General features: G+C 33.5%; 1 protein-coding gene across 1 annotated transcript in view; it reads left to right on the forward strand.

Moving 5' to 3' along the window:
- The first annotated feature begins 23117 nt into the window (after window positions 1-23117).
- LOC143232293 (cytosolic carboxypeptidase 2-like) overlaps window positions 23118-24977 on the forward strand; it is a 4090-nt gene continuing 2230 nt past the window's right edge. The window contains exon 1 of the mRNA XM_076467524.1: window positions 23118-23351. Within this exon, the coding sequence (XP_076323639.1) occupies window positions 23118-23351 (234 nt within the window). The remainder of the gene's footprint in view (window positions 23352-24977) is intronic.

Here is a 24977-nt window from a genome sequence, read left to right on the forward strand (position 1 = left end):
CGATATCCGTGGTAGTCAGAACACAGATAGCCCTTTGTGTAGCTTTATGCATAACAACAAACAAACAACTTATCTGTGGGTACGTAGAGGAGTCAAAGGAAACAGAATATTTTCCCCATACATCATTACAATAACATAAACATGCGTCATTGTACTAAAATAAACATACATCGTTATACTAACAAACGTTACTGGCTCTGTTCATTGTATATGTGGTGAAGGTATTTCGTTTCCTCAAGTTTCTAAACGACTTACCCCTGTTTCAAGTATATATATTAAATCTCTACCTCTTCTACGAATTTTATTAACGGCGATATTTCAGTTACTAACAGACTAACATACAATAGTGTATATTACAAACTCACCAATATCTACACCTACCTACACCTGAAATCCAACCGCCCAGCCCCAGTGTAAAACGCAGCATTCCCAAGTCACTGTTCACCTGTCTACATCATTTATCTATCAATGAAACGGATTAGGATTCCAAACCTAACAACATAAAAAACCTATTCCGTAGCTACCCAAACCCATTGTTCAGAAAGGAGGATGTTTGCCACTAGTACCTTATCAGACACGAGACTAAACCTTGCATGTTAGAGCAGGTTAGCCTGAAGATGGCCCAGGAAGGTCTCTAAACGTTGTTCTCTGCTTATCAATAAACGTGTTAATACCCATACCAGGCGTTCTGAGATACATTTTTATTTCAAGTGGGTTTCTCGTCATCAAAAGAGACAAAAACCTTATTCACAACACCTATAGTCTTTAATCTCACCACTAGTACCTGTCAATCACGAGACAAAACCTCAATCACAACAAACTGTAGTCTTCAATCTCACCACTAGTACCTATCAAACACAAGACTAAACCTCATTCACAACACCTCTAGTCTTCAAGCTCACTGCTTGTATCTGTTATATATATTCATGATGAAAGCAGTGCCACCTTTTATTAAAAAATCTTCAAAACTTTAATAGAAGTGTTTGAAAATGTATTAAATGATTGAAGCCTATTGTACAGTAATTAAGATAAATTACTAAGCTTGCAGACAGAAAACAGGTAAAGATTGCCAACATCTGTTGAAGGAGAACTTTATGGTAACAAACTGCATGATGATCCAAACAAAGGAGTTGTATTTATGCCTGAGAGAAGTTATGGTAGCAGATTACAACAATGAAAATGGCTGTAGAACGTTATCCAATCAATAAGGAGTACGAACATTCACAATTATAGTAATAATTAAGAAGTATCGCAGACGAAACCGAACTGAAAGAGGTGGATCTTCAAAGATCATTATGGATGCAGCAGGTAGGGGAAATCTTTAAAGCTGTCTAACTGAAAGATATCCAAGATTGACAGCCAAAGGCTTAGTGAAAAGTTTAAAAGTATGAAATATAAACTACACGAAAGCACTGTATGAAGGTATCTGAACATGTAAAACTTTAGCGAAGTTATACGTCGCTGTAAACGACTTTTAAAGAACAGTAATAAAGCATGCCGTCTAAAATGTGTCAGGAAATATGAACATGGAACTGAAACATTCTTCCAAAAGATTATTTGGTCACATGATGCTAAAATGAGCTGAAATATTTGGAGTAAAAATGGGAAAACGTTCAATAAAGAATGGTTTGTATCTACAGTTAAACATGTTGGTTGTTCGATCATGATACGCTATCAGTGGGGGAACTAGATACATGAATTAATGCAGCTATGCATCAAGACATTCTACATGTACAATAATAACGTCTGCTCGTAGACTAATTAACATAAGTTTATTTTCCTACACTACAATAACCCTAGGTATACGGCGAAGTTGACTCTGAAATTCTTTAAGAAATCAAAGAAAAAACGTTCTGGAATGGCCTTCGTAAGCACAAGATCTGATCCCAAGATAAATATTTTTTATTGATCTGAAAACGAAAGCTGAAACAAAATATTGCGTGTTCAATCCATCTGTACGGAAGTCTACGTTTTTTCTACCAACATGTCGTAGGTTACTGGTTAAGAATTATGAGAAATGTCTGAATAAAAGCAAAAATAAAATACACGAAACACTAAAGCAGGAGTGCCAGAACTTTTGTTGTGAAAGAATATGTTAAATTAGAAAAGCTTTTACAAACATAATTTCTAAAATTTATAGAAAGTGTTTATTCTGCCTTTTATTATTTTGTTAAAGCGATTAAAATTTACAAAGTGCTCTACCCTCAGGTTGTTACCTTCATGTCATTGATGCTGGCTACAACTTATCTTTTAAAACTTTGCAAATACCTGACGAAGAGTGTTTACTTCGAAAGTCATAATCAATTATTTTACTTAACCAGTGTTGAATAATTATTTTTTAAGTAAGAATAATATAGACTAACTTCAATATGCAAATGTGTGCGGAGCAGGGGTGGAAACGTATTAAGGAACTTTATCATTATACGTAGTATTGATTAGATGCATGAAATTGGCAAAATATATAATAATGAACTTGCTCGCAGGTAAGTCAAAGAAATTTTAATTAACAGTTACAGAACTGACAGTCAAAACGAGCTAAAAACAGCCCACTATTCGTTGGTAAAAGAGTAGCCCAAGAGTTGGCGGTGGGGTGGATAGTGATGACTAACTGCCTTCCTTCTAGTCTTACGCTGCTAAATTAGGGACGGCTAGCACAGATAGCCCTCGAGTAGCTTTGTGTGTAATTCAAAAACAAACAAACACTCTTTGCGTATTCATGATAATTGCAAGTAAAAAAACAGGCATGATTGTCTCGCAAATGTAGTTTACAAAACAGAGTTCCTATCATACACCCGTTTATATCGTGTATGAACGCTGATGTTTATATTTCCAGGCTGCTGAGCTCAGTTGGGGAATTATATTGACTAAAAATCTATGCAAATTGTTCACAGAATGTGCTACAATCCTTCAGAGAGGAAACAGGAATTATTAAAATTAGGTGTGATCTTGACTATCCAAATACAGTAGCGTTAGATGCATATATGTGAAGTTATCCAAAACAAATAACAAGGATAAACCTCGACTGAGTCTTAAAACATTTATGGTACAACATTGACAGATTTATGTATGTATCCAAGCATCGTATTAATCCATTACATTGTTATAGATTTTGACATAATATCTGTATGATACTTTTAAACACATATATCGTTTGTTCATAATAAGAAAAAAGCTTGATTATTATAGGGTTATGAGAATATTTACTGTGTCTAAAGGATGTCGCCTGAGAGTTACGTGGCCATTACGTAATATGCAAATAGTGCCTACATCTTAAGGGTTACATATATGTTACATAATGTCTAAAAGATCAGAGAGTGCTTCACTAGAGGTCATAGTTTCACAAAATGGCACCAGGTAACGTATTGCTGGAGAAGGAGTAGAACTATGAGGGTTTCTATGATTAGCGCGTAGATAGTTCGCAAGCAGGCCGCCAGAGGGAGGCGTAGCTCAACAGAGGTCAATATGTCTCAACATGTTAATAACTTTATTGTAACAATGAAAGTCTTAAAAGTAATAATTTATCTAATTTACGTAACGTCCTCTATTAAGGTTATTAGCACTGGATAGTTTTGAATGTCTATCACACTTAGAGTTTCATTTTATGAATAAAGCTTACATTAAATCTGCTATTCTAATTTATAATTTTTATCATTATGGCCAGCTTTACAGTTTTTCCTTATATATGTAATTATATTAAGTACGTTGTACAAACGTGGATGGTGCTTATATAGGCAGATAATGTCAATATACTCCCTTAGGATTCCATACAAAATTCAACTTGTCCGAAAAAAAAAAACACTTTAAAAATTAATTATTTAAACAAAGTAATTTGCTTCAGATGAACATCCTTCATCATCTTCAGCATCTGGACGAATACTCATTTGAAAAACATGATGTGTATTTCTCAAGTATCAGAGAAACTGCAATATTTTTAACAACACTTCAAAAATTACGTTTACTAATACACTAGTTAAAAAAACTAAAAACATTTTAGCTTATAATACTGGAGTTTTTTATTTAAATTAACTTTCATACATATTTCGCACATTTTTATGTTATGTCCACATTACTATGTCTTCATTTCATTTCTATATATGAGATTTTTAATGTAGTTTATATACGAAAATCTTAGTGTACGAGTCATGTATTTTGCTGTATTCATTGTACTTTGCAACAAAATATTTTACACTCATTAGTCAGTAGGATAAAAAACGTTCTTTACCAGTTAAGAGCTAAGACAGGATCAGTCCACAAACATTTGGAAAATATAACTTACACTTTGACGACAATTGATAAAGGAACTTCATTCTGCTCTGTACAGACTAATAATCAAATGCCAGGTAATTATATATGTCTACCTTAGTCGTTTATGACAAATTACGCTTCATGAACATCAGTTTATAACAGGTATGTTTGAACATATAAAACAAGTTTTCATTTATATTTTCTATATTGCCCACGTTTCATCATAGCCCAATATAATTTAAGCAGATATCATTAATATATGTAAGTAAAATCACAGACTTAACAAGTATCACGTGTATTCAAATATTTATTAATAAAACTTCAAAAATTAGATATTTACAAATACACTATTTATGAAAACTACAAAGATATTCATAAAATAAGTAAGAACTTCAACGTTTAAAAAGTGCACAATCATTTATTGTATAAAGGTAAAAGTAATATATACATTTAGAGACTCTATAACCACGTTCGATGGCAGTCTCGAACTTTCATACGAGTACGTAGCCAAGGCATAGACAAACACTCCCGAAATGCTATGTTTGTTTGTTTGTAGTTAAGCACAAAGTTACACAACGAGCTATCTGTTCTCTGTGGTAGGAATAAGGTAGTTAAAACCTCTCTATATTTGTATAAACAAAATACCTCTTACGTATGTTATTAAAGGATTGTTATTTAGAAGCTTTCCAGTAGTTCAACAGCAAGATTTGTTTGTTTGTTTGAAATGAAGCACAAAGCTACACAATGGGCTATCTGTGCTTTACCCACCACGGGTATCGAAACCTGGTTTCTAACGGTGCGAGTCCGCAGACATACCGCTGTGTAACTGTGGGATACAGTTAAAGGATAAAGTAAGAATAGAACAGATGATAAAACATATCCTGATGAACTTGTTAGGAGTACAAAGGGATGATAGGATCAACATTTATATCATCAGGGTGAACTGTATTCAAAGTACCTACTTAGTAAGTTTAGTTTTATTCTCTTTCAGACTTTGTATAAGTCTGAAACAAGTCATCAATAATTAAATGAAACGTTGAATAAGAAGATTTTTCCTGGTTCTAATAGAAGAATATAATTGTTAAGCTGTCACTTATAAGTAGTTTTGGTTTGTCCTATAATATAGACCAGAGGTTCCCAAACATGAAGAACCTTGTGTTGATGATAAAACCCCGACTATGACTCCACACACAATCAATCTATAAATACTGAGTGCCATAACAGTACTGTGTTTCTGCCACTGTCATCCTTTAATTGTGCTAAGAAAATAGGCTGTCTGCGTCAAATAGCTGTTTAAAAAGGTACAAAAAAAAAAGGAAGCCACTTTCCTTTTGCCCTCGATTTAGTGTTTGTTAATGGAACACTTCTAGAGATGGGGCCCAGCATGGCCAGGTGGTTAAGACACTCGACTTGCAATTTGAATGTTGTGCGTTTGATTCCCCGTCACACCAAACATGCTCGCCTTTTCAGCCGTGGGGACGTTATAATGTGACAGTCAATTCCACTGTTCGTTAATGCACGAGTAGCCCAGAAGTTGGCGGTAAGTGGTGACGACTAGCTGTCTTTCCTCTAGTCTTACATTGCTAAATTAGAGACACCTAGTGCAGATAGGCCTTGTGTAGCTTTGCGCGAAATTCAAACCAAACAAACTTACTGATGTTATGTTTATGAGGAAAGATAATAATCTTTTGGCAGGTTTTTAAACCTATTATTGTTCTTAAACGCGTGGGAGATTTTTAAATTTCCTGTGACAACCAATAACAAGATGATTACGACGATATTTCGTTTTTTCAGATCTTTAATATCAATATTTTTATAAAACACTTTACCGCATATCTTTAATCTGAAGCAACACATCATACTTTGAATCTCCAATCTATCTACCCTAATGATAACACATGATACTCATTTTGACGATTCAACTCTTTAATAAACTTGCCAAGGAATTCTGCGAACGCAATCCACATCTTGCTATTATACCACACGAAAACGTCAGTCTTCACACTTAAGTTTCTCTGGTATTGCTTTTAAATTTAAACACTTTATCTCACATTACAATCTTCTTGGTTCTCATTCATCAACTACTCCACGTTTTAACTTTATATCTTCTGATATCAACACTTCATCTTTCAGCATTTCCAAGTCAACCTCTCGTCCAAGCACTTTCGTCACTCCTTTTATTGAGCTTTCTATTTTTCATTGATTTGAACCGACAAACTAGAGGTAAGGCGATTAGTCAAAAGAAGTCAGTATTAACTATTTGCCTATTCCTGTCTGACTAGTAGTATTAGGTTTTGACCATCATTTTTGCGCATATGCAAGGTCCCAAAGTACGAAGTATATTTTAGCGATAATGGAAAGTAAACCATGATTCATAGCCAGTCCACGCTAATTATTAAGGCTAAGCCCGACACATGTTTAATTAGAAGTTTATGATTATAAATATGACAACTATTAAAAGCGACGCAAAGTCGTAATATAATGGAAACTCTTAGTGAAAAAAGATATAATATGCCCTGCCACACGATAACAATTTATTCGCTATGAGAAACTATCTATCCAGAGTGTTGATGTTGCAGTGATCTTATGGTGTAGAGATCGAACCAAGCACCTTATACATGTTTTTATCAGGACATTTGATGAAAATTACACAATACAATTCAATTATTTAAATAAAAAGCGATTTTATACTCTGATCTCATTAACAGTAATTAGCTAAATATATCACATTGGAACGTCAAAAACCATGCTATGTTCAATTGTTTAAAACAGTGAACAAAGTGGCTTTGTAGCTGATATATAAGAATCTTATAAAATATCAAGTTTAGTAAAAGAACATTTTTAAGTCAGTTAATATCAAAGCTGAAACAGCATACAGTAAATAGGTGGAAAATCATGAAGAATATTATTTCACTTTATACTACCAGGTGAAAACGAAATAACATGCTATCAAGTTTTGTTTTATTTTATTTAATTAATATCTCTACATAGATTTGTAGGTCAAAAACAACTGGTAAAGAAATATGATCTGTAGTAAGTATTCTAATCAAAAACTTACTTATTAATAGATGCGACATAGAAGTAACTTTTCCTCATTTAGAGTGTTGTTTTTCATGCTTATATGACTACAGATATTAACGGGAACTTGTAATATAACCACGAGAATTAAACAGTGTGAACAAATAACAGCTTCCTTCAGTTAATGAAACTTTATATTTTATTAATACTGTGAATAAATTGTAAGTGATATATAAACATTAAATACAATTTATACAATAACAGAACTAAAAATCTTAATATATTATACATTTGTTGTGTGTAGATACAAATGCAGATGAGGTAAAGTTTGAAAATGTAACTTTTAAAATTAGATGAGTTCTCTTTTAGCCATTAACTAAAGCGAGACGAAGAATCATCTGTGTTATATATTGTCAAAGACTGAAACATGTTTTTACCCTCCAAGCATTGGAAAACAAGTCTGCTTTCACCCTTATTTCATGATCAATAAAATTGGTATTATTATCACTATTTATCTTTACATTAATTCTTATAATTGTAAAAATGTCTAATTAAATTTGGTGAATAATTTTGGTTCCAATATAAAGAATATATAACTAACATGAAAATATGATGCAACAATGCTAGATTTTAGTGACTAATCTGTCTTTTGTAATTAACTTAAATGATTATTTTACCCAAGCATATCAAGAACTCAACAAACGAACCTAATTTATAGCGCCATCTAGTAGCAATCGTAACCATGTTGGAATCTTCTTTCATGTCCTCTCGAGTACAATTAAGTTAAAGATACTAATAGCTATTACGTACCTTAATTTTCATTAAATACCCTTAAACATCAGGATTTACGAACGTTGTATGTTTATATAGGTAGAAAATTCAAGCTAACTATAAGTATAGACGTAACCAAAACATATTTTTTACCGTCTTTCGTTTCTTTACAACTCAGATCATCAAACACATGTCCAGCATCCCATCACATGAAACTGTTTCCCTGACCCAGGCTTTAAGCTGAAGGAGGGCCTCAAATTTAGACACTTATTTTATTTTCTTTGCATTTGTTAAGTTTCGCGACTAACTTTTGTGCACAGAAATGTATTTATTAAATAATGTTAATAAATATATCTTATTGTTGTTTTGAATTAAGCACAAAGCTACTCAATGGGCTATCTGTGCTCTGCACACCATGGGTATCGAAACCCGGTTTTTAGCGTTGTAAGTCCGCAGACGTACCGCTGAGCCACTGGGGGGCAAATATATGCTAAGTAAATTATAGTTGAACCATGTGTCACTTTTATTCTTGGCTAAATTTTTTTTATTTTGTTTTTATGTGTCATCACGTTTATGTTTGTCATAGCCAGGGGGCTCATAAGATAGAAGAGACCCAGGTTTCTTTAAACCTATGTTTGTATGTGTGAAGTCTATTTTCATCCTTTTGTCTTTTGATAGTTATAATAATATAATGTAGATACATACAATACTTTCAGCTCAATATTATGTAAAATACTCTCTTAACATTATTATACGAATAACGTCTTGCTCAGATCTGTTTCTAATAATGTTTAAATGTGGCACAGATTGACTACCTGACATTTAAATAGGTAACAGGCTGAAAAGAAACGTGAAAAGTCAGCAGTGCGTGTATTTGAAACCATAGTCAGAACTGCCCTTTGTGTCTCTTGAATAATAATCGATTGTTGGTAATGGTCATCGGCATACTGCTCGTGGTGGAGAAGTGTGTGAACTCATTGTTTAAATAGCGCGAACGTAATGGAAGACGGAAATATTTTGAGATAAAGATAAGCTTATAAGTTTGATTGAATATAGCGGTAATTCAAGTGAGCACGTGCTAAACAACTTTCACGAAAAATTTTTCATGTTTAAAATATCTCTGAATTGTGTGCATAACATTTACAGAACTCAATATCGTGTTAATTGATACATATTTGTTTTCAATAAGCTCTCGTCAAAGCAAACTACATACGTAGAATGGAACTAAAACTTATAGCATTAAATAACGTAACTAATTTAATGTACCGACACTTAACTAGGAATTTTTTTAAAGTCCCGAAGACACTTAGGTCTGTTGGAACACCTTATATGCTATTATATTATCGGTGATTCTAGGGCACATGCTTACCATGCGAAGTCCCTAATTTAGCTGTCAAACACTATAGGAAAGGCAGTTAGTCAACATTGACGATTCTTAAGTTACTCTTGTGCTAAAGAATAGTGGGATTGACTACGAGGATTCAAATCCCCGATGTGCAGATTGCTAAGCAAATATCATAATCAGTAGGCCTAACAGGATAGTACCTATACTCTAGCTTACTTAATAAACATTTCTTAATATGAGTATTCTTCTAGAATATAATATAGTATATGCACACTAATAAAAATTAAAGTATTAGTCCATGATTTTTTCTTTAGCTTTCCGATATGCACAACATGGACCATTGTACATTTAGAATTGTCATCCATCAGATTTAAACATCCTCATTATTGAAACATTATATTTATTTCACAGCCAAAACCGAGCACGTTGCAGCAAATTGTCATCTGTAAATTTGATAGTTCAGCAATCGAATATGACACAGAACTGTTAATTCTACTAGTTAGACCCAATCAGGCTTTCTTTCCGATATGTTTACTTTGCCGAAACAAAAAAAAAAGTGACTTTTGAAGTAAAAAACTGGTTCTTCCGCAAACTTAAGTATTGCTTCCTGTTAATTAGTTTTGACCGAAAAGCGATTTAAATGGCATTCATATATATTTTAGAAGGAAAAGTCGTGGTAGCGTGCTAAATATTTTCTTTGGGGAGGATTGTACTATTTTGTATTTGAATACTCAAAATCTATAAAATGTGAAGGCAGTACTATGTCTTTAAAGCAGCTAAATAGCCCGCCTATACGACTCATGCATGTAGTTAGGTACGTAGAGCTCTAAACGAATATGATGGTCGTGTTGGAGGTCTCAGTGACCTTGAGGCTAAACCTAAATGGACTCAATGTATTCCACAACACGTGATATCTCCTACAAACCTGTAATACAAAAGAAATTTTAAGCCGAAACGTCTTACAAAACATAACAAACCTATCGACTTTTCTGGTAAAAAACACCAGATATAGTGATTGTTTCAAAACCTGGGTATCGGAGAGCAAGTATTAGAACTCCACAGGATGACGACATCTTTACTCTAAATATCTTTAAACAAATGAAAAAATCCACACACATTACCTTAATTCATCCACTCTGCTGACTGGAATAAGACTTTGAGAAATGAAAGATCCATTCCTGTTACAATGTGGCCAGACAGAGCCAAGTGGTTAGGGCGTTAGAATTGTTACAATGTGGCCAGACAGGGCCAAGTGGTCAGGGCGTTAGAATTCTTACAATGTGGCCAGACAGGGCCAAGTGGTTAGGGCGTTATAATTGTTACAATGCGGCCAGACAGGGCCAAGTGGTCAGGGCGTTAGAATTGGAACTGAGAGTCACGGATTCGAATCCTTGTCCCACCAAGCATGTTCACTCTTTGAATCATGGGGCGTTATAATGTTACAGTCACTCCCACTATTTGTTCGTAAAAAACAGTATCCCTTGAATTGAAGGTGAGTTGTGATGACTAGCTACCTTCCTTCTAGCCTTACACTGCTAAATTAGGGATGGCTAGCACATATAGCCCTCGCGTAGCTTTGCATGAGACTCAAACCAAAAACCCTCCGCAATGTATAACACTAAGTACATTCACCCTCTTCCTTTACATATTGTTAAATCATCTCTAACTTACAGCTCCTAATTTCAATTTTACATAGTTTAATAAAGTTTAGAAAGCTTTCCAGTCATGCACGCACACACATTACTCTTTTGATTATATAGCTGTATATAAATAAAATAAATTCCAAAAATAAGTAAATAACTTGTGGCAACAACGTGATGTTATCCATAATAACAAGGGAAAACTAAATACACCATGTTTAGTTTCATTTATTAAACTCCATTTAGAGTAATTTTGATGTATTTATATTTGTATCCGAATTTGTTTTTCTTTGTGATATGAATTTCTCCATAATTATCAAGGAAATAATTCGAAATACTTTCTTTACGAACAATATAATTTAGGATTATTTTAATAAAGAGGTAAAATAAGAATAGGAAATGACAAGAAGCCTATTATGTGTCAAGGAAATTTTTATAAACTTTTAGTACGCTGAAGAATAAAAAAAATTACTTTCAAGAAAATTCCAACTTCATACTAATGATATTGGTCAAACGTACTTTTATAAAATACCGTCTGATTCGTCAAATATAAAAAAAATGTACAAATACAGTCGGTGTACTAGTATTAGATTTGGACTTTTAATACAGGAACTTGATCCTTCACTTATTAGGTTTCAAGGACGGTTTTATTTTATCATCGAAGAAACTCAATGATCAAGTACAGTCACAAGAAATAATCTCTCTGTAAACGAAAAATAATCCAGCTCCTAAGAAGTTTAAGATCCACCTATGTATTTAATAAGACTCCTTGTTTTAACTATTGTTCTATAAGATAAGGCCATCAGTGGTTCAGCAGTATGTCTGCGGACTTGCAAGGCTAAACATCGGGTTTTGATACCCGTGGTGGGCAAAGCATAGATAACCCATTGTGTAACTTTGTGCTTAATTCAAAACAATATTTATAAGATTATGAGAGTATAGAACGCACTATGAGCATGATACACATTAGGATAATTAAAAAGGTGTTAAGATAAAGGTTTGTACGATAATTAGATTATCTGATTATAAATATTTTAAAGGTAGAAATTCATTTCTTATCATTATTTTAACAGCTATCATAACAAGAAGAAAGTTAAAGTGGTTCTTCTATTTAAAAAATTGGAGTAATGAAAAGAGTAAAATATATGAAGTGATTGTATAGACGATTAGCAATTACAATAGCGAAACGAGATATATATTGTTATATCATATAATCCCTATGAGCATTAGGTTAAATTAAATGTACTTTTTCATTCTGCTTAGATAAATTAATAAGGCGTCAAATAGTCTTTTCTTCAGTTTTAGTTGTTTAGTTATATTCCTATAATCCTTCAGTATTGTTGAAATTGAGATTAAATATCTATATATCAAAAAATGTTACAAAAATTCACAGGCTTTCATAATGTGTTCTAACATTTTCACATGACTTGTATATATATTCAAGATCTTCTGTAAATGTAATTCTGCAAAAATGCATGTTCTAACTGAGGAAAAAATTAGGACACCCTACCCCCTAATAGCTAGTGTTACCCCCTTTGGCTGAAATAACTGCAGTGAGACGCTTCTTGTACCCATCTACCAGTCTCTGACATCGGTCTGAAGAAAGTTTGCCCCACTCCTCAATGCAGAATTATTTCAGCTGTGAGATGTTTGAGAGGTTTCTTGCATGTACAGCCCGTTTCAAGTCACCCCACAGCAATTCAATGGGATTAAGATCTGGGCTTTGATTTGGCCATTCCAGGACTCTCCATTTCTTAGTTTTCAGCCAGTCCTTGGTAGACTTACTGGTATGTTTTGGGTCATTGTCGTGCTGCAGGGTCCAGTTCCGCTTCAGCTTTACTTTTTTTACAGATGGTCTCACATAATCCTCAAACACCCTCTGATACACAGTATAATTCATGGTGGATTCTATAATTGTGAGCTGTCCATGTCCTGCTGCAGCAAAGCAGCCCCAAACCATAACACTTTCACCTTCATATTTCACAGTTGGTATGAGGTTCTTTTCCTGGAATGCTGTATTTGGTTTACGCCAAACGCGTCCTCTGTTCTGGTGTCCAAATAATTCAATTAATCCAATATAATCCAAAGAACATTATTCCAGAAATCCTGGTATTTGTCTACATTCTCTCTGGCAAACTTCAGTCTGGCCTTGATGTTTCTCTTATAGAGCAAAGGTTACCTCCTTGCACACCTCCCATGCAAGTTAAACTTGTGCAGTCTCTTTCTGATTGTAGAGGCATGCACTTTCACATCAACAGTAGCCAGAGCCTGCTGTAGGTCCCGTGATGACATGTTAGGGTGTTTGGAGACCTATTTTAGCATATTGCGGTCTGCTCTCGGGATGAACTTGCTTGGACGACCAGACCTGGGTATGTTGGCAGTTGTTTTGAAAGCCCTCCACTTGTAGACTATTTTCTGGACAGTGGAATGACTGATTTCAAACTTTTTTTTAGATCTTTTTAAATCCCTTACCAGACTCATACGTTGCTACAATTTTCTTTCTGAAGGCCTCAGACAGCTCTTTTTCTCTCACCATGGTGCTCACTCTCACTTCAACAGTCAGGAACACACCAAACTAAATGTCTGAGGTTTAAATAGAGCAAGCCTCATTCAAAATGCTGAGTAACGATCTTCTAATCATGTGCACCTGATGTGATACACCTGGTGTGAGTTGAGCCATTTTAAGTGGGAATAAATGTGGGGGTGTCCTAAATTTTTCCTCAGTTGGAATATGCATTTTTGTAGAATTACATTTTACAGAAGATCTTGAAAAGTCTTTTCTTCAGTTTTAATCGTTTAGTTATATTCCTATAATCTCTCAGTATTGTTAAAATTGAGATTAAATATCCATATATCCAAAAATGTTACAAAAATACATAGGCTTTCATAGGTGTCCTAACTTTTTCACATGACTGTATATATATATATATATATATCGTAGGAATATATCATAGTCACTCGTCATGCTAAATAAAGTGAGAATAAAAGAAACTTTTAAGATGTTATACAAGCAAACTGAATTTACAATAAGTGAGTTTTTTTGGAGTTATTGTTAATATTCAGAACAGAAGAGGAGATGAAAATACATATATTCATCTTTATATGGAAAACCTGTTCTCTGTTACTATCGTTACTATGCCGAAAACTACGATTGGCATGCTGGGATATGAAAAACAGAAGTAACGTTAGCAACTTGTCAACCATTATAATACTTCAACCTTACATAAACATTATGTTGTCAAAACAAGTATACACTGATGATGTAGGGCAAAAATACTATAAAAACAATAGTAATTTGTGATATGACATTGTTATAAAATGATTCACTTTCACGTCTTTTTTATTTTAATTTTCCTAGAATTACCATAAAAAACAGATTGTTGTATACTTATTGACATTTTTTCTTATTCTTCTTGGTTTATTAAAATTGAACAAAGTATTATAATGGAAGAGTTTTTTATGTACTCATCTGACATTCACTTTCTTCAATCGTGTAGCAAATACGTCTTTTTGTTGGAGGTAATTTCACTTAACTTTTTTCTATTATTAATAATAATTATAAACTAAACATTTAGTAATTCTTTCTCTCAGATAACGTTCTTATAATTCCATTTTACATCAAGAAACACAGTATTCTACAATGTAATCAATATATATATATATATCTTTACTCATTTCCTTATACTCAGTTAGTCTAGCGTCTTGTTAAAAGTTCTATCAAATGTATCAGAACCATATAAGTTGCCCAAACTGTTTAAAAATTCTGAATTGTTAAACTTCATTAGTAACAGTTTTGTAAACACAAGTAATGAGTAAATATAAGTTATTTAATTCTACTCGACTCTCGTCCTTGGCGCGTGACACATCAGCTGTAAGTTGAGAAGATTGATCTATCTGTTTCAACTTACAAAAATCTTGTTTCTAATATATTTTACTGGAGCAAATTTTAACAAGAAAAGTGTATATCATTTATCCTTCAATGAACACAAGAAACTGAAAGCTCCTGTTTCCTCTCTTATCACAAGGGAAACTTCCATATTGAATAAAGCAGTAAGATTCTATTATTTCGTACAAATTCAACGATAACAATGATAAATTACTCACATAAATTGAACACACCTTATGACTTGTTCTAAAATGGAATCTCCAGTCTTGCAATCACGTACGGAGACGTTGTTACAGTGATACACAAATTTTAACCTTCGTCAACTTATATAATGTGTCTATAACTTGCTGTAAAAATAATAGTTTTCAGTATAAAGAGAAACAATAAATCAAGTTGTAATTGTTTATTTGAAATTAAGCACAAAGCTATGCAATAGGCTGTCTGTACTTTGTCCACCACGGGTACTAAAAAACACGGTTTCTCGAGTTAAAAGCCCTAAAACATACCACTGTGCTACTAGAGGGAGGGTATTAAGTTTATAAAGCGTATTGTCACTATAACTGTTTAAACTGTAAGGTTATAATGTATCGTAACACACAGCAAAATTGACGTAATTAGAAAATGCAGAACACCAGGATCAAAACGTAACAAAGTAACCGTAACAAAAACTGACATCGTAATGTAACAATGTACAATAGCAAAACAGTGGCATCATAGTGTAACAACAATAAAACTGGCATCATAACATAAAAATGTAACTTTAACAAAAGAGAAGCACTATAATGTAACAGCGTAACTACAACAAAACAGTGGAATCATAATATAATAATGTAATTACAGCAAAACAGTGGCATCATAATGTAGTAATGTAACTACAGTAAAATAGTGGCATCATAATGTTACAAGGTAACTACAGCAAAACAGTGACATCATGATATAACAATGCAATTATAGCGAAACAGTGGCATCATAATATAACAATGTAACTGCAGCAAAACAGTGGCATCATAATATAATAATGTAATTATAGCAAAACAGTGGCATCATAATGTAACAAAGTACCTATAGCAAAACATTTGTATCACAATACATTACGTGAATACGATAATGATCGAAACACTTGTATCACAACATTGAACATTATTATCTAAGAACAAGAACATCACAACCCAAAAGATATGAACTTAACAAAATATTTTCATACGTACATGAAAAAAACAAAACACATATTGAAATTGTAGCGTTAAATCAAGTAACGAAATTTTTTTAAACATTAAAATCACAGCATGGATTATATTTTCATAAAATTCATAATATTAAAATCTGTAATAACGCTTTTAAATTAATATACGCGAAATACTGAAATACTTAGCTGTATTTTATCTCCAATTAGTACGTTCACAAAATTGTTTTCATCTAAATTCAGAATGGAATATTTTGTTTATATCTCTATGATGTATAGGCCTGGCATGGCCAAGCGTGTTAAGGCGTGTGACTCGTAATCTGAGGGTCGCGGGTTCGCGCCCGAGTCGCGCCAAACATGCTCGCCCTCCCAGCCGTGGAGGCGTTATAATGTTACGGTCAATCCCACTTTTCGTTGGTAAAAGAGTAGCCCAAGAGTTGGCGGTGGGTGGTGATGACTAGCTGCCTTCCCTTTAGTCTTACACTGCTAAATTAGGGACGGCTAGCACAGATAGCCCTCGAGTAGCTTTGTGCGAAATTCCAAAACAAACAAACAAACCATGATGTATGACGTATTGTTTGTGTGCAAAACTGCATAAGCTCATGTATATCGGTCGGATTGAACTGTCCTCTGCTGGTAGAGCGGTAAGTCTTTGGATTTACAGCGCTAAGATGAGGGTTTCAATACCCCTCGGTGGACTCAGCAGATTGTCCAATAAAAACACACACACAAATTGAACCCCAACATTTTTTATTATTAATCCTTACGCTTCCAACTGTGGAGTGTGTTTGTAGTTAGTTGTGAGAAAACCCTTTGTTTCAGCACAAATGTAAAGAAAGTTAATAAGTTATATCTTAATGTTATTGCGCGCAGGCAGTCTATATTTTCATAACTACTTTTATAGCACTGTTTATGAAATTTTACAACCCAGTTTATATAATATGCTGTTTAACAAACCTTATTCATTTAATATGTATAACCACTACACAAGAGCCCCCAAGTGGCGCAGCGGTATATCACAGCTAGCACAACACTAAAAACCAGGTTTTCAATAGCCGTGATGGGCATAGCACAGATAACATATTGTACGGAATTGTTTGTTTTGAAATCTCCCTAGCCCTCCCTAATTTAACAGTGTAAGACTAGAGTGAAGGCAGCCAGTCATCACCTCCCACCGCCAGCTCTTAGGCTACTTTTTAACAACAAATAGTGGGATTGACCGTAGCATATAACGCCCCCACGGCTGAAAAGGCGAGCCTGTTTGGTGTGGCAGGAATTCGAACCCGCAACCTTCAGATTAGGAGTCGAGTGCCTTAACCATCTGGCTATGCCTGAACCACACATAAAGTTTTAATTTTCGTGATTTAATAGTAGAAAATAAAGTAATCGTATTAGTTACTCATGAATGCTAGCTAAGTCTTCTCAATAGTGACCGAACGTATTTAAATATTATTAGGTGTGTAATAACTGGAGAAAATGACAGGGGGAGTAGTGAGGATTCTGTTGTTGATTACGATATAATTTATTAGTTTTTGTTCAGAGGAGTAAAATGATATTCGTTTTTTCTGCATATTCACTTTCTAGCTCTATTTATTACGACAAGTTATGTTTAACTGTCCATTATTTGTTTCAATATACAGGGTGGCCCAAAACGTAGCTACAAAGTAACATATTGGTTGTTTTTTTAATGTTCATTTGCTTGCAGGTCATCGTATGAACATACTCGAACAGTATAGAAGTATAGCAAAGAAGCTGACAATCAATTAGCGACTCATACTGCAAGTGACAATAGATATTCACGACACACAGTTGTTTCAATAATACATAACATCGACCGCTGTCCGACATCCATAACTTTTAACTAATGAAAAGTACTTTCTTTGTCTCTTCTAGACCAAAAATGTGCCAGAATGATGGAGTAACTTATCTTAACATACAGTCATTTAAGAGCATAAAACGTCATAGGATAGGAAAAATAGATGTAATGTTTCCTCTCATTATAAATATGCATAGTCTGAAATATTGTTTGAATATATTCTGTAATAATAAAAACCAACAATAACAATAAAACTCGTAGTCCTCCAAAGAGTAATTGGATGAACTAAACAAAGCACTCTCTTTGGTACTTGTTTTTTTCCATTAGATGTTAGATACGAACAGAGACTTGAGAGCTGAGTACACACAGCCATTACTTTATCTCAGCAGTAAAAGCAGTCTGCAGCTTTTAGTCATCCTTGCAATTTTATCTCTGCTTATACCGTGTATGCCATAGAGAAGTGTTCCGACGATGTGGTAAGAAAGACATCTGTATGGTTTACCAAGTGTCATCATTCTATCCATGTATGCCCGTAAGACTGCTTCTAAAGTACACAGCCCAACTATTATTCAGTAGTAACCCATTCGTTAAATTAACTTAATTTAATGAAGTGAGAGCCTGCTGGATAAGTGCATTTGCTTTTCACCTTAGCTCTAAGCCCCCTAATAACTTATCATATTTGTGTCACATTAACCAAATCATTTCTGGTAAGCTCTGAATTTACGAGGAAAAGTGAGAAAAGTTGCTCCTCCAATAAGGTTTATTTCTGAGATAAACAGGCAAATAATACTTGAAGTTCACGCTTATCGCTTCACTATACATGCATTCTATGCTCATATAGCCTTAATCGATCCACCTGTGTGTCTGCTTATTTATTTATTTATATATCAACCATACGAATATTGATAACTTACAATGATATATGTGCTTTTCTCCACCAAAAGTGACCGGTTCTAAATTAAGATTTATGTAATGGCCCTACAGACCAGAAATATCTGTTCTCTTACAAACCTTCACAATAAACTAAACTCTTTTGTAAATAGCCTTTGTGTCTATGCTGAAAATGATCACCACCGCCAAGTGGAAAAATAAAGCATTGGAAACAAATCAGTTCGTTAATTAAATATACAGTTTTTTGGTTTAATATGTTAAATGAGCTAAAAAATATAGTATCCATTCTAAATACGAGCAATTTTTTCGATTTTTCTCTAAGTTGTCGGGTCTGTAAAATTATGTATTGTCAAAAGAATTAAACTTTCAACTATTGTTGTTGTTTTTTAAAGTGGTATTGTATATACATAACAGTAGCAATAAATAAACTGAAAAGTTAGTATGGGCTGTTTTAAACAAAGGCTTATGGTGCTACTGTGTCATCTTGGATTAATATCAAAATGATAAGCTAAATGTGAGCCGAGCGTGGTTTAGTGATTAACATGACAAGATGTGAATCGAAGGTTCGATACCTGATGCCAATCCAATCGACACACACCTCACTTTCAGTGTACTTGCGCTATGAAAGTGACATTCAGCCCTGTTACTCGGTTTAAAGATCCGTACGGATTCTCTATGGCGGCGAGAGCTGCTGACTGCCTTAGTAGTTAGTAAAATTAGTAGTTTAAAATTATAAATGGCTATACTTGAAACATTTGACCAGGTCGTATAATCCGGTGGTTCTCAACGTATCTGAATCCAAATTTGTGTTACGGAACCCTTGACAGAGCTCACTACAAAAACACAATACTACAATACTATATCAATGATTTCAGAGTGCGTATGTTTGATGCAACTATCTACCCACACACATGCATCCAAAACATGAAAACATTCTCGAGACAATTACTTGGACACACACGCGAACATAAGGAAAAGCGTGTTTTCTCACATAACAAATGTTTACATGACTCAAGCCTCACTCACAACATTGCAGTGACTTGTTATATTGTGTCATTGTGAAACTTATTATATTAACAGAGAAAGATAATATAGTCGGATCGCAATCAAGAAACTTGTATGTATTTTTTACACATTAGAATATACAGAACTTTTACATTTCTCTCGAGGAACTCCGGTTGAGAATCGCTGGTTTAGTCTGCATGTGTCCACTTGACGTCGTTCAAGTTGAAAATCATATTACTATGGAAAAATAGAAGTGGGAAAAGAGTTGTCCTTGTTTGTGTTTTATGAAATTTCTGGCAATGACAAAATGAACGACAAATTTATACAAATTAAAAACATTTTTCAAAGCTCACTTTTTTACGTGTAATGTTTCCGTAATGGTAGTTCCTCTTGGGATTGTTTTATATTATATATTCTTCGATATCTTACTAAGTGCTAACTGTTTCATAATTTTAAGAATGGTGCAATAGCAAAAACGAACAAAATAAATAATAGATTAAGAAAAATAATATATAAAAACAAAATACAGAATAACTTATTTACCTTGCACTAAATAACTTTTAAACCGATCTGTATCTAAAGATTGCTAAACAAGATGAATGTTTTACGTAAGACAGTGAATATTTAAAAAGGTTGGTAGTTAGTTGTACGGTTAAACGTCGCAGGAAAAGTTTTATAATACACAGTGTTAAGACTTATACCATTAAGTTGATAAAAGTTCGATGTTTGTACAAGAACGCCATAAAAATTGTTTTTAAAGAGCGAGATATTTTTTGTTCTTCAAGTGCCGTCTTACATAAAGATCACAGGATTGTCACTTAATAGAAGCAATTGAAGCGATTCGAAAGAAAGAAATGTCGTCCAAACCTTTTTTTTTTTTACTTTTTTACGTTTGGAGGAAGATTTCTGGAGTGGAACATATCAAAAAGTCGACTATTAAAGTACGATACTTAAGATATTTAAAAAAAAAACAACTAACATTGACAAATCAATAAGTACTATTTGAAGTTATAAAAACAACAACTAGAATTTCATTTCCCGATTGGAAATTAAGTTAAGATGTATATGGTACCACGTATCAGTAACTAATATCCATAAGATAAGCCCATGGGTCTCTGACTTTGGTTTCTTTCGTTTCTTTGTTCCTCTTCTTAATTTATCCATTAAAGTTTTCAAAACAGAGTTGTATAAGAATAGTATTTCTCCTACATTGATTGTTTCACACTTTGTTTAGTAGGGAAACGCAAAAGCGAGGCTAGAGATAAGAAACAAGTGCTTATACAACGCTATTTGTAAAGTTTGTTTGTTTGTTTTGGAATTTCGCACAAAGTTTCTCGAGGGCTATCTGTGCTAGCCGTCCCAAATTTTGCAGTGTACGACTAGAGGGAAGGCAGCTAGTCATCACCACCCACCGCCAACTCTTGGGCTACTCTTTTACCAACGAATAGTGGGATTGACCGTCACATTATAACGCCCCCACGGCTGAAAGGGCGAGCATGTTTGGCGCGACGGGGATGCGAACCTGCGACCCTCAGATTAAAAGTCGCACGCCTTAACGCGCTTGGCCATGCCGGGCCTTATTTGTAAAGAGTATGGACACTAAAATAACTAATATATATATGAGTATATATATTAGAGACAACTGATATAGGTATTAAAATTTCAAGTGATTTTCTCGTCATCATGAACAATTGGCTTAATATTGTAATAACAAAACATTAGCCCAGAGAGTTGTTTTTTAAATTGCTCCTGTTTCAAGGTGAAGACGTGTCAAAATAATATATCACAGTTACCTCTCTTCTTCTCTACTGTCCACGAGGCCTTTCTTACAATACCATGGTTGGGTTGGACAATGAAAAAAATATCTGAAACGACGTATATACAGTGCGCGAACGTAATGGATAAATTAAGATAAATATGAAAACAAAAGAAAAACAATATTTTAAGTTAATATGCCTCTCCCTAGTGGTTCAGCGGCAGGTCTGAGGCTTTTATCACTAAAATATGGGTTTTGGTATCCACCGTAGGTAGAGAATAGTTACTCTATTATGTAGTTTTGAGCTGAACAATACACAAATAAAACTAAAACATGATTTTTCCTAAGAATATCGAAACTATTAGTTTTTTTTTAAGGTTTATATATGTCAACACAACAATATTAAATAATAAAAATGTAAATATCAGCTCTTGTTTTTGGTTCACATACACATATTACATCAGATCTTGTACAACATCTTTCGAAAATTAATCTCTTTGTGTCGTTTCGTCAATAAGAATGTTATGGCTTTTATTAGTCATTGTTATATATATATATATACATGTATGTATAGATTGTACATAAATATTGAACATATAGCATACAAATATATATATGACCGAAATTATAAATACGTTCTCCTTCTTTCCTATCGACTCCGCAGAAAGCTGAAATTCGAGGTTCGAATCATGTGTTGTGTGCAGTACAGCGTAGATAGCCAAGCGTAGAACCTTATGCTTAAAACCAAAATAAATTTTCCCCATGAGTTATATTAGATGTTTCTTTGTATTTCGGTTTTTATAATATTATATCTACAACTATTTATTATTCATTATTGTATCCGTATACAATAAATATTTAAATGAAAACTAGTTATATTATAAATCATAGACTCCGTAATTAACTAAGGTTCTATACATATATTGAAACCAATCATATTTCAGGATATGATGTACATTAGATTTGTTATTTAGAATTAACTAAAACACGTTTCAGGTGTGGTTAATAAGCGACTTAAATGCAGGATAAACAACGGTTTACAAAATAGTAGCGTTGATCAGTTAAAGTTTCCTTATATATATATTAAACACAATTACATTTAATCATCTACTGCCTCCTATACTATCCGATTTGTTCCACACGGAACTCTGTTTTCTCTGGCAAGTATTGATTGTGTACGTCTGAGACCAGTGGTGTCGTCAGAAAGTTGTTTCAAAAGCTCGAGAATAGTAGCTGTAGCTCGACAGTGGACTACTTAGTCCTCGAGCTATACTGTGGTCCCGAGGCTTGATTGATAGAAGAACTAGAGCTATAAGGTGTTATCTCATCCCACGTAATTTCGTGTCAGGCCAACTGTTCTACAATAAATTTCGTTTCTGTCCACAGTTAGCTATTCTTAAAGCCCGCCGTTAGTTTATATTAAATTTAAAAAGTTATCTATCGTAAACTTTTGACAGTAATAACTATCATATCGTCACCTGAAATAACGTAAACATTTCAGTTACTTATATCCAACTATTGTATTGTTTCGAAGTCAACAAATTTGCCTTAGGCCTTCAGAATGGCCCATAGTTTCACTTTTCGCATGGCTATGATTGTGTTTTGTGTTGTCCAGTCAAAGAAAGACATAAATTCACAAGCTTCTGAACCTACAGAAATTCCTACTGAGTTTACCCATGTCTGGTCATCAGATGAACCCCAACTGTTCAGCTGTTCAGAAGGTGAACTGGAAACCGATACTCAACTTTGGCGAAATATACCAAACGGCGTAAATGTTATGTTAAAACCAGAAAACGTAAGTGTTATTCAGAGCCTAAAGAACTATTCTATGTGTTTTCTTTAAGAACACTAATCAAAGCAAATTATCATAAACACCGAGAAAGTAGGTAGAAAACGTTCTGATAACATCAACAGTTAACTTCGGTTGTACCCTTAGTCCATATCTACTCTTCTTCAGAAGTTGTTTGCTATTAACCGTTTCACTTATTAATTTTTCTATTTGTATAAATGTGATAAAATGTTAACTCTATAAAATATTGCTCATTTGAACCTAATCTCGTCTAATCCACTCAAGTATTTTGTATTAATCAAGAATTTTTTTGCATTCGGGTATTTGGCTCTGACAACAATTTTAAGAGTGAACATGTTTAATAATGAGAATTCGAACCAGTAACCCTCAGACCTGTGTTAATTCTGTAGAATATTTTTGTTCAAAACATCTTTGGGCATAAAACGAATAAAGACTTAAAAGAAAACAGAAAATCCATATGTTATTCTCAGACTCTATATAAATCCCATATAAATATTAAACTGTTTAAAATATAGTTTAATTCGTTGTCATTTGATTATTATTTGTTTACTTCCACGTCTCGTTTACTTGTGTTTTGAGATAAATTTTGTTAACAAATCACATTTCATGCTCATTAAAAATGAAATTCATAGGCTCAACGATTATCATGTTTTCACCATGTTTGATGAAGGTTAACATCATTTTTGCCATAAGTGTTTTTGCCAGAAGTTACTGTGATAATTACATGAAGCACTTGTGATAATCTTGACTATTACTCTATTATCATTCTATTAATATCCATAATAATAACGATTACTGATAGAAATCTTTGTAGCTATAGGAACTACCAACAATAGCGTGACCACACTGATCAAAATTATAATTATTTTAAACTAGGAATCAGATATTAATCTTATTCGGTATAGCATTCCTTATTCACACACGCCCTCATGGGTCATTGGTAGGTATACGAGCTTACAATGCTAAAATCCAGAGTTCTATTCCACGCAATGGACAGAGTACACATGGTTAGCTCATTGTTCAGCTTAGTACTGAAAAACGACAACCAGCAAAACAAGAAAGAATAAACCTAATGGACTAAAACAACCATACTCCAGATTTGACACTCTGAAATACCTTCATAAAGTGTATTACGTTAAAAATGTAGGCGTCATACTCTACAGTGTCATTATCATGTCGCCATTTTCTCCTTGATCATATACAGGATACGAACATGAAACATATTACTTTCGTTTAATAGAAAATAATAATAATAATACCAATACATATATATATATATTTAAATGTGAATAAGTGAGTGAAAGTATTGGAAACTGTCGGGGACATCTTCATACAACACAAAATCATTGGAAAACGAATTTAATTTTGTTTTTTGTATATGTGTGCTAATACGAGAAATAAAATCACTTGTTACCCTTCTATTTAAATTTTCACCTTTAGACAAATAATATAAGATAATAATATAATATTATTAACATTATAATAATATGATAATAAAATAATAATATAAATAAAATATTTATATTATAAATATAATATTATTAGAGAATTATTGAAACTGGTATTTATAAATAACGTTTTTGTGTTGTTTTTTCTCATTGGTAAAAAAGG

Source organism: Tachypleus tridentatus, chromosome 1 (assembly GCF_004210375.1).
Source record: "Tachypleus tridentatus isolate NWPU-2018 chromosome 1, ASM421037v1, whole genome shotgun sequence".
NCBI lineage: Eukaryota > Metazoa > Arthropoda > Merostomata > Xiphosura > Limulidae > Tachypleus > Tachypleus tridentatus.